This window comes from Stegostoma tigrinum, chromosome 7 (assembly GCF_030684315.1).
Source record: "Stegostoma tigrinum isolate sSteTig4 chromosome 7, sSteTig4.hap1, whole genome shotgun sequence".
In the NCBI taxonomy this organism is placed as follows: domain Eukaryota; kingdom Metazoa; phylum Chordata; class Chondrichthyes; order Orectolobiformes; family Stegostomatidae; genus Stegostoma; species Stegostoma tigrinum.
The window spans coordinates 69,129,468-69,143,227 of NC_081360.1; the positions used below are offsets into that span (position 1 = coordinate 69,129,468).

A 13,760-nucleotide genomic window follows, 5' to 3' on the forward strand; every position below is an offset into this window, starting at 1 on the left:
CAGGATTGGAGAGTTTGAGCTAACAAGAGAGGCTGAATAGGCTGGGGCTATTTTCTCTGGAGTGTTGGAAGCTGAGAGATGACCTTAAAGTGATCAAAAATCATGAGTGGCATGGATGGGATAAATAAACAAGGATTTTTCTCTGGGGCGTGTGAGTTCAAAACTGGACAGCATAAGTTTAAAGTGAGAGGGGAAAGCTATAAAGGGACCTTAGGGGCAATATTTTCACACAGAGGGTGTTAAGTACACGGAATGAACTACCAGAGGAAGTGGTGGAGGGTGGTACAAATCCAATATTTAAAAGGCATCTGGATGGGTATATGAGTAGGAATGGTTTAAGAGGGATATGGGGTGAATGCTGGCAAATTGGACTAGATTTATATGAGATATCTGATTGGCATGGACAAATTGGATTGAAGGGTCTGTTTCCGGTGCTGTATGTCTCTATGACTCCGAAAGAACAATAATTTATTTATAAGAACCAAAAGAACTGCAGATGCTGTAAATCAGGAACTAAAACAAAGTTGCTGAAAAAGCTCAGCAGGTCTGGCAGCATCTGTGGAGGAGAAAAAAAGAGTTAACGTTTTCTTTCTCCTCCACAGATGCTGCCAGACGTGCTGAGCTTTTCCAGCAACTTTGTTTTTGTGCAATAATTTATTTATATTACTTTGATTTTGAACGTGGATCAGTCATTAATTTCCTGAATGTAAATTGACCAGACTCGATGCACTGAATTTATTATTCATTGTTCCTTTGTTCCCTCAGACTTGAAAAGCATAGAACAAAGTTACTTCAGAATTCTGGGTTATGTGTTAAAAAGTGACTATTCCATGCATACAGTTGTCGGGAAAATGTGTCTTAATTACCTCGTGCCTGCCTTGTGCTGTCTTTTCCAGCTTTTAAGTGTATCTTTGTGCATTGAAGGTGCTACCTGAGGTCAAGAATGTTAATGCTCCTTGGTTATGCTGTTATTTTGTGAGCTTTGCGAGACACCCTCAGAGCTGTTATGTTGAAGCTCTTAAAAATACTTTTGATCATCTGCTCCAAATGGCGCTCCAAGTTACAGCCGTTGATGGTCAACGTATCTATTGTGGCATACTTCAGAGTTCAGATACACAGTTAGTTAAAATACCATAAATGGCCCAAAAATAATCAAAAGTGCAAATTGAATTCCGGCCTTTATATTTAGAGGACTTGAATACAACAGAGTAAAACCATGCTTAGACTGTAATTAGTTCACATCGACAGTAGGGGAGCAGTTTTGGACACCATGACTTAGGATGAAAACATTAACCTTCAAATGAGTGCAACATAGGTTTACCAGAATGATACCTGGGCATCCTGAATTACATTATGAGCACACATTGTGTAAACTAGCACTATTATCCCGAAAATACAGGAGCTTAATCACTGACCTATTTTGGAAGTGTAGAATCCTTACAGCCAATAAGGAGGCCATTGCACCCATCACATCCATGCTGGCTCTCTGGTGCACAGCTCACCTACTCCTACTCCCCTGCCTTCCCTTTACTCTTTTGCTTTCACTTCCGATAATTGTTGAAGTTTTCAAGTTATTAAGGGGAACAGATGGGGTAAAGAGAAACCACATTCGATGGTTGGAAGTGTTACATTCTTCTCTACATCTATCAATCAGAATCAAAGATTGGTGAAGCAATAATCTGGGTTCTTTATTTGAAAACAACCCTATAATTAGATATTTCTAATCAGTCTATTTAGATGTAAAAATGACACACTTCTGATGCAGTTGGAGCTTGAAATGAAGTCTTTGGCTCTGAGGCAATGACACTGACATTGCACAAGAGCCCTTCGACTATACGTATACATGGTGTAACTGGGAAGTTAAGTATTTCTACCCTGTCGCTCGCAGATTCAATACATATCACAGGATGAATACAACAAATTTTGTTGAATCATGTAATAGCTAACAACAGTTTATTATGCACTCCCTTAGAGGTTCACATACCCATATCACAATACTCTCTATGATGAAAACTGAAGATTTACCTTTAAAGCATGAACTTTTTACATGAAATTTTAAAGAATAAACATTATTTCTAAATGCACTTTAACACAGAGCAACATATTTACAAGTTTCTGAAGTCTATGATTTGTTTGCTTATCCAGCTGTAATGTGCAGTGTGCTTGTAGAATGGTGGGTTGGAGTTGCTTTTTTCTGTGTTGCATCTTAAGCTGTGTTTTCTTCATAATAGGACTGCTCAATGTTTCTTATTGTGGTACTGTTCTGATTTGGCATGTTTCATTGCACTGTCTTTCTGGTTTTGGTATGCATTCTTGACATGATCTTGGTTCTGTGCATTCTGATTCTTTCTGCTGGATTTCAGGTTCCATCAGTTGAATGCTGTACTCAAACCCCAATGTTCACTTTGGGAAATTAGTTACTTGCATGTCAGTCATAGATGTCACAATCTTCCCTTGCTTTTCAAGTAATACATTATGTGGTCCGAAGAGTATTAACATGTGCTGGCTGTGGAGAGTTGTGCGTATTTGCCTGCCAAGTAACAGTTCTGCATTTGTTCTGCAGTATGAAGTTTGCAAGTTTGAAATGAGTATATGTATTCACTCATATCACTTCAGGTAGTATAAGATGGACGGTAGAGTCTAAAAATTGCACTGAAAAATTCAGCTATGATAATACTAAAGACTTCTGTACATAAAGGTTTGAAGACATTTGGGACTTTCTGCCACAATGATAATTGATATTTTAAATCAATTGTTAAATTTGAAACTGAGATTGAGAGTTTTGCAGGAAATCTCCAGCACATCCCTCACCTTCCTGGACCTCTCAGTCTCCATCTCAGGCAACCAGCTTGTAACTGATGTCCATTTCAAGCCCACCGACTCCCACAGCTACCTAGAGTACACCTCCTCCCACCCACCCTCCTGCAAAAATTCCATCCCCTATTCCCAATTCCTCCGCCTCCGCTGCATCTGCTCCCACAATAAGACATTCCACTCCCGCACATCCCAGATGTCCAAGTTCTTCCAGGACCGCAACTTTCCCCCCACAGTGATCGAGAACGCCCTCGACCGCGTCTCCCGTATTTCCCGCAACACATCCCTCACACCCCGCCCCCACCACAACCGCCCAAAGAGGATCCCCCTCGTTCTCACACACCACCCCACCAACCTCCGGATACAACGCATCATCCTCCCACACTTCCACCACCTATAATCCGACCCCACCAACCAAGACATTTTTCCATCCCCACCCCTGTCTGCTTTCCGGAGAGACCACTCTCTCCATGACTCCCTTGTTCGCTCCACACTGCCCTCCAACCCCACCACACCCGGCACCTTCCCCTGCAATCGCAGGAAATGTTACACTTGCCCCCACGCCTCCCCCCTCACCGCCATCCCAGGCCCCAAGATGACATTCCACATTAAGCAGAGGTTCACCTGCACATCTGCCAATGTGGTATACTGCATCCACTGTACCCGGTGTGGCTTCCTCTACATTGGGGAAACCAAGCGGAGGCTTGCAGACCGCTTTGCAGAACACCTCCGCTCAGTTCGCAACAAACTACTGCACCTCCCAGTCGCAAACCATTTCCACTCCCCCTCCCATTCTTTAGATGACATGTCCATCATGGGCCTCCTGCAGTGCCACAATGATGCCACCCGAAGGTTGCAGGAACAGCAACTCATATTCCGCCTGGGAACCCTGCAGCCCAATGGTATCAATGTGGACTTCACCAGTTTCAAAATCTCCCCTTCCCCCACCGCATCCCTAAACCAGCCCAGTTCGTCCCCTCCCCCCACTGTACCACACAACCAGCCCAGCTCTTCCCCCCCCACCCACTGCATCCCAAAACCAGTCCAACCTGTCTCTGCCTCCCTAACCTGTTCTTCCTCTCACCCATCCCTTCCTCCCACCCCAAGCCACACCCCCATCTACCTACTAACCTCATCCCACCTCCTTGACCTGTCCATCTTCCCTGGACTGACCTATCCCCTCCCTACCTCCCCACCTATACTCTCTCCACCTATCTTCTTTTGTCTCCATCTTCGGCCTGCCTCCCCCTCTCTCCCTATTTATTCCAAAACCCTCAACCCATCCCCCTCTCTGATGAAGGGTCTGGACCCAAAACGTCAGCTTTTGTGCTCCTGAGATGCTGCTTGGCCTGCTGTGTTCATCCAGCCTCACATTTTGTTGTCTTGGATTCTCCAGCATCTGCAGTTCCCATTATCTCAGTTACGTCAGATCAGTTGTGATCTAATTGAATAGCAGAATCAGCTTCAGAAAGTAAATGACCAACTCTTGTTTCTACATTTCCTACAAATGCATTAACTGGTCCACAGGTCTCTGTGTTTGAGGAGGTGAACATTGAAAATTATGGTCATAGAGTATGGTATTCACTGCCAGACGTATTCCTTCAATATCATACATTTGGTGGACCTCTGGACCCAGTTTGAACCAGGCTTTAAATCCTTCTATTGTATCTGCTCACTGACTCCTTCCAGGTCTCAACTCCACCCCTTCAGGAATTTTTTTAAATAACCCCCTCCTCACCACAATCAACAACTATCACCTTCCCCACCCCCCCTGCTCCACTTTAATATGCACTTGCACTTTTCCCCACCTCCACTAATTTAATGCTCTGACCTGTGCATTGCTGGATCTACTTAAGTTAGCTATGTTACATTGAAATCAGCAATATGAAGGAACACAGAATTTCAGCTTCACTTCAGTTCTAAAAGTGCTTTTTGAATTTTGAGCCCTGCATATTTAGCATGATTTGTTCCTAACAACTGTACGAAAGTAAAATTACCTCCGCAAGGAACATGTGAAGCCTTGCGTCACCAAGTCCAATTATTCACCTACATTGATAGTTTGCAATGTAATTCAATGCTAAATTAGTAAAGCTGAATGAGGGATGATCTCTCATACAGCAATGAAGTCTAGCTCTGCACATGCTCCAAAGACGCAAAAAATGAAAGGGATGCTCTGAAAGATCAAAGCATGCAGTGAAGCTGCTGAAATATTAGCTTTTACATTAAGAAATGATAGGGAAGTAAGCACCAAAAAAATGTCAAGGAGGAAAAAAAATGCTATTCACTATGTCTTATAGATGAAAGAAAGTGTAAATCAGCAACACATAAGATAAAACCGAATAATTTATAAATGGAACATTGGGATTCATGCACCACAGATTTGTCAATAAATGCTTTCATCATATCAGGCTATGTTTGAAAAGTTTATATAATTGATCAGCTTGTAATATCAATATACACTGCATTTGATCATTCATCTTGCAGAGGAATTAAAACAAAACACTTAAACAGAATTATTTCCAAGAAATTACACGATAGAATGCCAATGTATAAAATTTGTCTATTTAAAAGTCAGTTAAAACTTTCATTAAAATAGTGATGAGAAATTATTGGCAAATTTGTTCTTGAAGAGCCTACTTTTTGATGTAATTCAGACAAGTTTGAAAGAGGCCCACTGTCTGTATGGAATTAGAAGGATTTCCAGGCAGACATTTGGAATGCAATGGGAACCAAATGGTTGTAGCACCTAAATAGCAGAAAGAGGTGGTCTATTGTTGTCAGCCCAACAAAGAAAACAGTTGCCGCCCCTTATGGGACAGATCAGAACTGAGGCTGTCATCAGTGGTATGAGAGAAAATATTGCAGATACTCCATTCAATGTACCTCTTCCTAATTCTCCTTTACACATCCTACTTTCTACTTATCACACAACCTCTTTAGAGAAGCATGTACCTCTTTTTTCCCATGCTTTTCATCACAATAGCCCTAACCTAATGCCTTTCTCCTTTCAGTTGTACAAAAGTATAATGTGCAAAATGAAAATGAGACAAATGATGATGAAACACTGTCATTTAGTTTCATACTTACAGCCATTCTGGCAATCTGCATAATTTAGTGAGCTGTTGGGAAGCGGGATTGGTACATGGTGAGTAACTGGGCATGGATAGTCCACAATCAAGTCAAGGGTAAGGGCAACAGAGGTTCCCGATCACTGGATGATGAGCTGAAAATGAGTTCTGCTGCAGAAGACTCAGGTGAAGACTGTGATTGATGCTTGTATATCAGAAAGTCTGAACTTGCCATTTTATCCTGAGTTACAGAGAAAATCTCATTACAAACTCTGTGGATACTGCTCGTGGATCAAATTTCACTACTCCTCAATCTAATCCTCTTAGAAGTTCTATTCATTATAAACTTGGCCCCTACAACCATTAACTTATTGTGAATGATTGTTTTAACGGCTTGGTCTTAACAGAAATATAACTGATGAGTGATGGCACAATTCCCTTAACGAAACATCCTCAACTGGCTAAGTTTGCCATTACTTGCCACATCCTATCTAGTGATGTGACACATCGTAAAATTACACACTTTGGTCTACGAGTACTTGTGGCACACTGCTAGTCTATCTACCTCTGTGCCGTAATGATTCAATGTCAAGGGTGCAACTGTGTCTGAACAAGTTAATTACAAAATATCTACACTGTCTAAGCCAGTGCTCCTCCGTCAACCTTTCCTCCTTTCATCATTTCATTTGGTTCATCCGCTCTCCTTTCCTTTCAGAATTAACATTCTGAATTGGTCTTCCAAGTACAAAAAAATTTTATCAACAGCATTGAAGAAATCCTTTTCTCTACCAATCTCTACAGCAACTGATGTCTTATCCTCATTGATTTCAATCACAATCTCAACTCATTGAAACATAGAAAACAGGAACAGGAGTAAGCCATTTCGGCCTTGAGCTTGCTCCACCATTCAATATGATCATGACTAATCATCCAACTCAGTACACTGATCCCACTATCTCCACATTGCCTTTGATCCATTTTGCCCTAAGAACTATATCTATCTCTTTCTTGAAAACATTCAATCTTTTAGCAGAGAATTTCACATGCTTACACTCTCTGGATGCAGAAATTCTGTCCTCATTTCAGCCCTAAATGACCCACACCATATCTTTTGACTGTGACTCCTTGGTCTGGACTTGCTGGTGTTATCAGGAATATCTTTCCTGCATTTATTGTGTCCAGTCCCATTAGAATATTATAGGTTTCTAGGAGATCCCCTCTCATTCGTTGAAACTCCAGTGAATATATTCCCAATTAATTCAGTATCTCTTCCTTTGTCAGTCCTACTATCCCAGAAGGCAGTCTGGTAAACCTTTACTCTGTTCTCTCCGTCACTAGAACAACCTTGCACGGATAAGGAGATCAAAACTACCCACAATTCTCCAGGTGAGCTCTCACCAAGGCCTTACACAATTGGAACCAGACATCCCTGCTTCGTACTCAAATCCTCTCACTATGAAGACCAATATGTTTTATTTCTCCCTCACCACCAGTTGCATTTGCATGTTTCCTTTCACTGACCGACGTACAAAGTTACCCAGGTCTTGTTGCACTTCCCCATTTCCCAATTAAACACTATTCAGAAATAATATGACTCATTGTATCTGAAAAATTGAATCTGGAAGTTTTGATTGTGTTCTCTTTCTTCTGAGTGCTCTCTTATCCTCCTTAAATCTCTTGAGGTAAACCATCCAACCATCATCACAGGAGCCTATTTTATCAAGCTTTCTCCCATTGTCTCGATGTACCAATTACAGATAATGGCATTTACAATCACTCCTTTGAGTTGTTTACCACCCACAACACCAATACCTCCCCAACACCTTCCACAGGTCAACCTCACCTCCTTCTATGTAAGGGAATAATATCATTCAATTCACTCACAACCATACTTCCAAATCCTCAATTTCTAGTCTTTGGTGCTCTATTTACCATAATGTGATAGACAGCATCTACTTAATTGACTGCACCTTCATTTCTATGATTCATGCCCCATTCTCTGTCACCTTGGATAATCTCCTTATATAGCTCAGATCTGTTACCTTATATGCAAAGGCCACAATCTTGAAAGGATGTGAGGGACAACTTTAGCCTCCACAGTCAGATCTGATTAGACCACTTAAAACCTTGTTGGATCCTATTCTCATAGCCAAGACTGCTTATTTTTTAGAAATGAAAGTGGCCTAAAGCAAAGAAAATCTTAACTTCTTTTCCCCAGCAAAAACCATCTTCCTAAGTCCCTGCCCCTTGAACCCTCCACTCTCACCTTCAACAAGTGAGAAATATCCCCGGGCTTCTTTGTCACTGAATTGAGATATTTCAATCAGTTGCCTCTGCTGTATTCTCTAGTCTACTAATCCAGGTGGACAAACATCCTTAAATGGTAAGAGATAACAAGGTGTAGAGCTGGATGAACACAGCAGGCCAAACATCATCTACCAACTCCTCTGATGCTGCTTGGCCTGCTGTATTCATCCAGCGCTGCACCTTGTTATCTCAGATTCTCCAGCATCTGCAGTATCTACTCTCTCTGAAACATCCTTTAATGGTTCTTGCTTTAAAGCTGAACTCAACTTTTTGAGTTTCTCTTCTATCTTCCAGTCTCTCTCTGAGAGCAACTTCCCTTGAGGCCCAAATCCCATTCCGTCAATCTTTTTCTCACCATTGTGCTGGCTATTCAACTATATTCTTGGGTCCCATGTTAACCAATATTATAAATTATTCTTTCTTTTCAGGTTATGTCCCTATCTCCTTTAAATCTTCTAATATCACCCCTTTGAAAGAAATCATGCCTGCAAAAATATCAAAACAGCTCTTATCAAAGTCACAATCAAAATTATAGAATCACTGAATCCTTACCATTTGAAAGGAGGCCATTAGGTCCATGAAGTCTGCACTGGCCTTCTGAAGAGCATCCCACCTAGACCCAACCCTTCCTAGTGACTCCACATTTACCATGGCCAATTCACCTAACCTGCACATTTTTGGACTTGGGAGGAAACTGGAGCACCGAGTGGAAACCCACATTGACACAGGGAGAGAGTGCAAACTCCACATAGACAGTCACACAAGGCTGGAATCAAACCCAGGTCCTGCTGCTGCGAAGCTTCAATGCTCGCCACTGCGCCATCATGCTGCATTGGTTATCATCCAATATGACTGTGATAAGGTAAATTTCCTCTCTTCCTAAATCTGTCTACAACCTTTGAGATAATTGAACACATTATCTTCTTTGACTCTCTCCAGTGTCACTCATCTAGGTTAAACTGCTCTCACCTGGTTCCATCCTTAAATATTTAATTACTTCAGAAAATCCCTTGCAATGGATCCTTTTCAAATTCCATAGTTAGCTCTTGTGTTTCTCAAGGATTGTTTCATGGCCCCCTCCTATTTCTCTCCTAAATGCTACTACTCAGTATTATTAGCCAAAGGCATAGCATTTTTTTAATACTTCCACTGAGGACACCTATCATCACCTCCTTCAACTTCTCAGCTGTTGCTAAAGTATCAGACTGATTATCCAATAAACAATATTGATTCATAGAATTTCCCTCCAATTAATGATTGGGAAGAACAAATTCATTGTTTCTCTGCTCCAAATTCTGCTCCCTATTGACAGGCTTCATTCCTCTGTCTGGCTACGATCTGAGATTAAGTTGGCATGACTGAAACATTGCTTATGCATTTGATCCTGAAAAGAGGTTTAAAACTCACAACGTGCTATTACTTTGACATCTTATTTCCACCTCTATAAAGGCATCATGACATCATTTGCGGTGTATCTTTCGTGCTACTGAAGTCTCCATTTAAGGGGAGGTGATTGCCGAGTGGTATTATTGCTGGCCTATTAATACAGAGATCCAGATAACATTCAGGCACCCGGGTTCAAATCCTGCCACGTTAGATGGTGGAATTTGAGTTCATCAAATTATCTGGAATGAAGAATCTTAACGATGACCATGAAACTGTTGTTGATTGTTGGTAAAACCCATCTGGGTCACTAATGTGATAATGGGAACTGCAGATGCTGGAGAATCCAAGATAATGAAATGTGAGGCTGGATGAACACAGCAGGCCCAGCAGCATCTCAGGAGCACAAAAGCTGACGTTTCGGGCCTAGACCCTTCATCAGAGCTCTCTGATGAAGGGTCTAGGCCCGAAACGTCAGCTTTTGTGCTCCTGAGATGCTGCTGGGCCTGCTGTGTTCATCCAGCCTCACATTTCATTATCTTGGGTCACCAATGTCCTTACCTGGTCTTGTCTATATATGAATCCAGACCCACAGCAATGTGGTTTGCTCTCAACTGCCCTCTGGGGATGAGGGATGGAAACAAATGCTGCCTAACCAGTGATGCCCTTATCCCATTAATGAATAAAGAAAAAAAACTACACGTTTGTTCCCTTCAGTATTGACTATTCCAATGCATTTCTGATTGGTCTTCCACATTTACATACACTGTATGCTGGAGGTCATTCAAAGTCACTGTTGATTGTGTCTTAATTCAGAGAAGATTGATTTTGTTATCATTTATCATGCTCACTGACCCTCACCAATTCCTAGTTAAACAATATCTTAATATTAAAATTCCCATCCATGTTTACAAGCCCCTTGAAGGCCTTGCTTCTCCCAGTCTCTGTAACCACTTCCAGCTCCACACTTTGAGATATCCACTGTCCTCTAATTCTGGCTATTTGTGCATTTCCATTATGAATTTCTCCACGATTAGTGGTCATGCCTTCAGTTAAGGAGGCTCCAAACTTTGAAATTCCTTCAATATACCTCACCTTTTCTTGTTTAAGATGTTCCTTAAATAAAACGCTTTGACTCAGGTTTTTGCCATCCAACCTAACAGCTACTTGCATTATTTAGTGTCATCCTTGGTTCTATATTGCTTCTAATCAACATATTGCTAAGTTTGGGCCAATAATTTCTACTGGGAAAATTGGGATTTCGGCAAGTTGCCTCCTTCCATGAAATCTCCATTTAGATACAATCCATTTTACTACTCTGAACTGTTTTTACTACTCCTACCAACAAGAGATTCCAAGAACCATGACAATGATCAGTGTGTGTGACAGCAGTCGTTCAATTTTTCTTCGAAGTATTTAGAAGCTATATAAACAGCAAAGAAAAATCTAATATTCTGAGGAAGGGTCATTGGACCCGAAACATTAACTCTGATTTATCTCCACAGATACTGCCAGACCCGCTGAGTTGTTATGTTTTGTTTCTAATTTATAGCATCCATAGTTCCTTCAGTTTTTGTTAATATGTCTCTAAAAATTGTACAATTTTACTGAAAACAATACAGTTTCCCTTAACTGCAATTGGAAATAGCCGCTTTGCGGTTTGTCTTTTTCACAATTTATTGCCAGGAACAGAAACTGAATGAAAGCAATGTGGACTGAGATGGAAATGGCACACTCCACTTACATATATTATGAGGCTCTGGCATCAACAACCATAGAATACTGTGTGGAGTCCCATGTAAAGATACTTTCTTACTGTTTTAGCATCATTGCTCTGCCATTTTCAGTCATTGATTTTTCTTTTATTCATGTTTGGAATGTGGACATCGCTGGTTGGACAGCAATTTATTGCCTATCCCTCGGTGCCCTTGAAAAAGTGATAGTCAACTGCCTTCTTGAATTGCTGCAGTCCACATCTCATTGAGTAAAAGTTCCCAAACTTATATGTTTGCAAAGGGGTATATCCCTTATTTTGTTGACTAACAACAAATATTTCAGTCTCCTATGATTCCAATGCAGCAGTTTCATCCCTTTAAAAATTCCAAAAAATACAACAATGCTGGAAAACTAATGCATTTATAGATGCCTGCATAGAGGAGTACATGGGTTGTGATTCTCTTTGATACACATTCTTACTTTTGAAGTTTGTACAATTGTATACAGACGTAATAATCATTTCTATGTGTCAGCAAAGTTAAAGCCATTCAGAAATGAAAAAAATAAACATGCAAATTAATTTACTTACAAAAGTGCTGTTTTCCAGCAACACAGTACTTTCATTTGTAACTATATTCAGTTTGATCACATGCCCATCTCTGGTCCGATATACCACTTCTGCATCTATCAAGAGAATGCAATGCAATTCAGATTTTATTTTAACAGGACATCTTAATTAAAAATTGAAATGGGACGTCAGTTTCATATAGAAAACAGAAAAGGAATTACAAACAGCTTATTATAAATACACAACAGACTATTAGCATTTGAAAGAAGAAACACAGAGGCCATTTAGATCTTTTGATAGTCTGAGAAATTATTTTCACTCAGAACTTTAACCCATCTTTTCTCTTTGCAGATGTTATGAGTTGAGCTGTATATTCTCAGAAGTCTCTAGTTTTGAAGATCAATTTTAGATTGGGATGAATCAATTTAAAGTTTAAGAATTCTTGAAAAAAAAACAAAGATTATCTATACACTAATTCCTTTCCATCAATGTAATGTATAATTTTCAAAATAAATTCCCATCAATGTAATGTATAATTTTCAAAATAAATTTTTATGATTTGGCCTTTAATCAATAAACAAAAATCAACATTTTGCGAATTATCTACTGTTAACTACAATTTAGAAAAAAAGGCGAGACATCTATTTCTTAGAAAAACTTAACAGTATTCAAGTGACCAACAGATTACTTCATCCATTTTTATGCTCTTATGTGATGTTCATTTTACTTAGGTATTTATCCAGTTTCTTTTCAAAAGAAACAATTACTGTTGGCAGTGACCTGTCCCATAAATCTAACATTTCATGGGTGAGATAGAGAAAGTTAAGTTCCTTTGCTCAATATCTTCCCATATTTCCAGCTGATGTACATTGATACTGAAACAAAATATAAATGACAAAAGAACATTGCTTTGATGCCACTTATTTTAGCACTGTCATATTAAGCAAGTATTACTAAACAATGTTAACAATGTATGCACTTGCACACATTGCTTTTTTAGTGTGATATACTTATGTCACCCCTTTCTGGCTGGTTCAATGTTCGTTTTATAAAACAAGTTACCAATAGCTTTTTTAATTCATTCGTGGGACATAGGTGATGCTATAAGGGTAGCATTTATCGTTTATCCTAATTGCCTTTGAACTGTGTGGCTTGCTAGGCCATTTCTAGTGACAGCTAAGAGTCATAGGTTCATAGAAATGTACAACACAGAAACAGGCCCTTTGATCCAACTTGTCCATGCCAACCAGATATCCCAAATTAATCCAGCTGCATTTGCCGCAATGCCTTGAAGTCACATGCAGACCTTTCCCGACAACAAACAATATTAGTTATTATGGTCATCATAACTGAGAATAACATTACAGTCCCAATTTATTATTTGAATTTATATTCCACCATTTGCAATGGTGGAATTTAAGCCCATGTCTCTGGAAGAGTTCTGAAGAAGGATCTCTGGACCTGAAATGTTAACTCTCATTTCTCTCCAATGATGCTGCCAGATCCTTTCTATGAATTTTTGTTTCAGATTTCCAGCATCCTCAATTCTTTCTTGTTTTACCTCTGGAAAATTAGCCTGGGCCTCAAGGTTACTCATCCAGTGCCATTACCATTATATTACCATCTCCCTCTAAAGGAATTATCTCACATTTCAGAATGTTAGTGCTTGTCATACAGAACATGTAAACAGGCACTAGGCCAAAACAATCCACTGCTGCTGCTGTAAGAACTTAACTTACCATAGTCTACAAGCAGAATGAAGAACAAACATCTTAACTATACCCATTGAACTTTTGAATCTGCCTCTCATAGGTCCAACATTTTCCAAATTCCATTGTCACAAGCAGCACCTTTAGTTGGAAGCCACATCTCTGTCACTTCTTGCACCTCATGATCTATAACCC

At 40.0% G+C, this 13,760-nt stretch overlaps 1 protein-coding gene across 2 annotated transcripts in view; it reads right to left on the reverse strand.

The window, feature by feature from the left end:
• LOC125453891 (inactive dipeptidyl peptidase 10-like) overlaps nucleotides 1–13,760 on the reverse strand; it is a 1,598,661-nt gene that overhangs the window by 441,350 nt on the left and 1,143,551 nt on the right. For both annotated transcript variants that reach the window (XM_048534000.1, XM_048534001.2), the window contains exon 4: nucleotides 11,878–11,972. In XM_048534000.1, coding sequence (XP_048389957.1) covers nucleotides 11,878–11,972 — 95 coding nt within the window. The remainder of the gene's footprint in view (nucleotides 1–11,877; nucleotides 11,973–13,760) is intronic.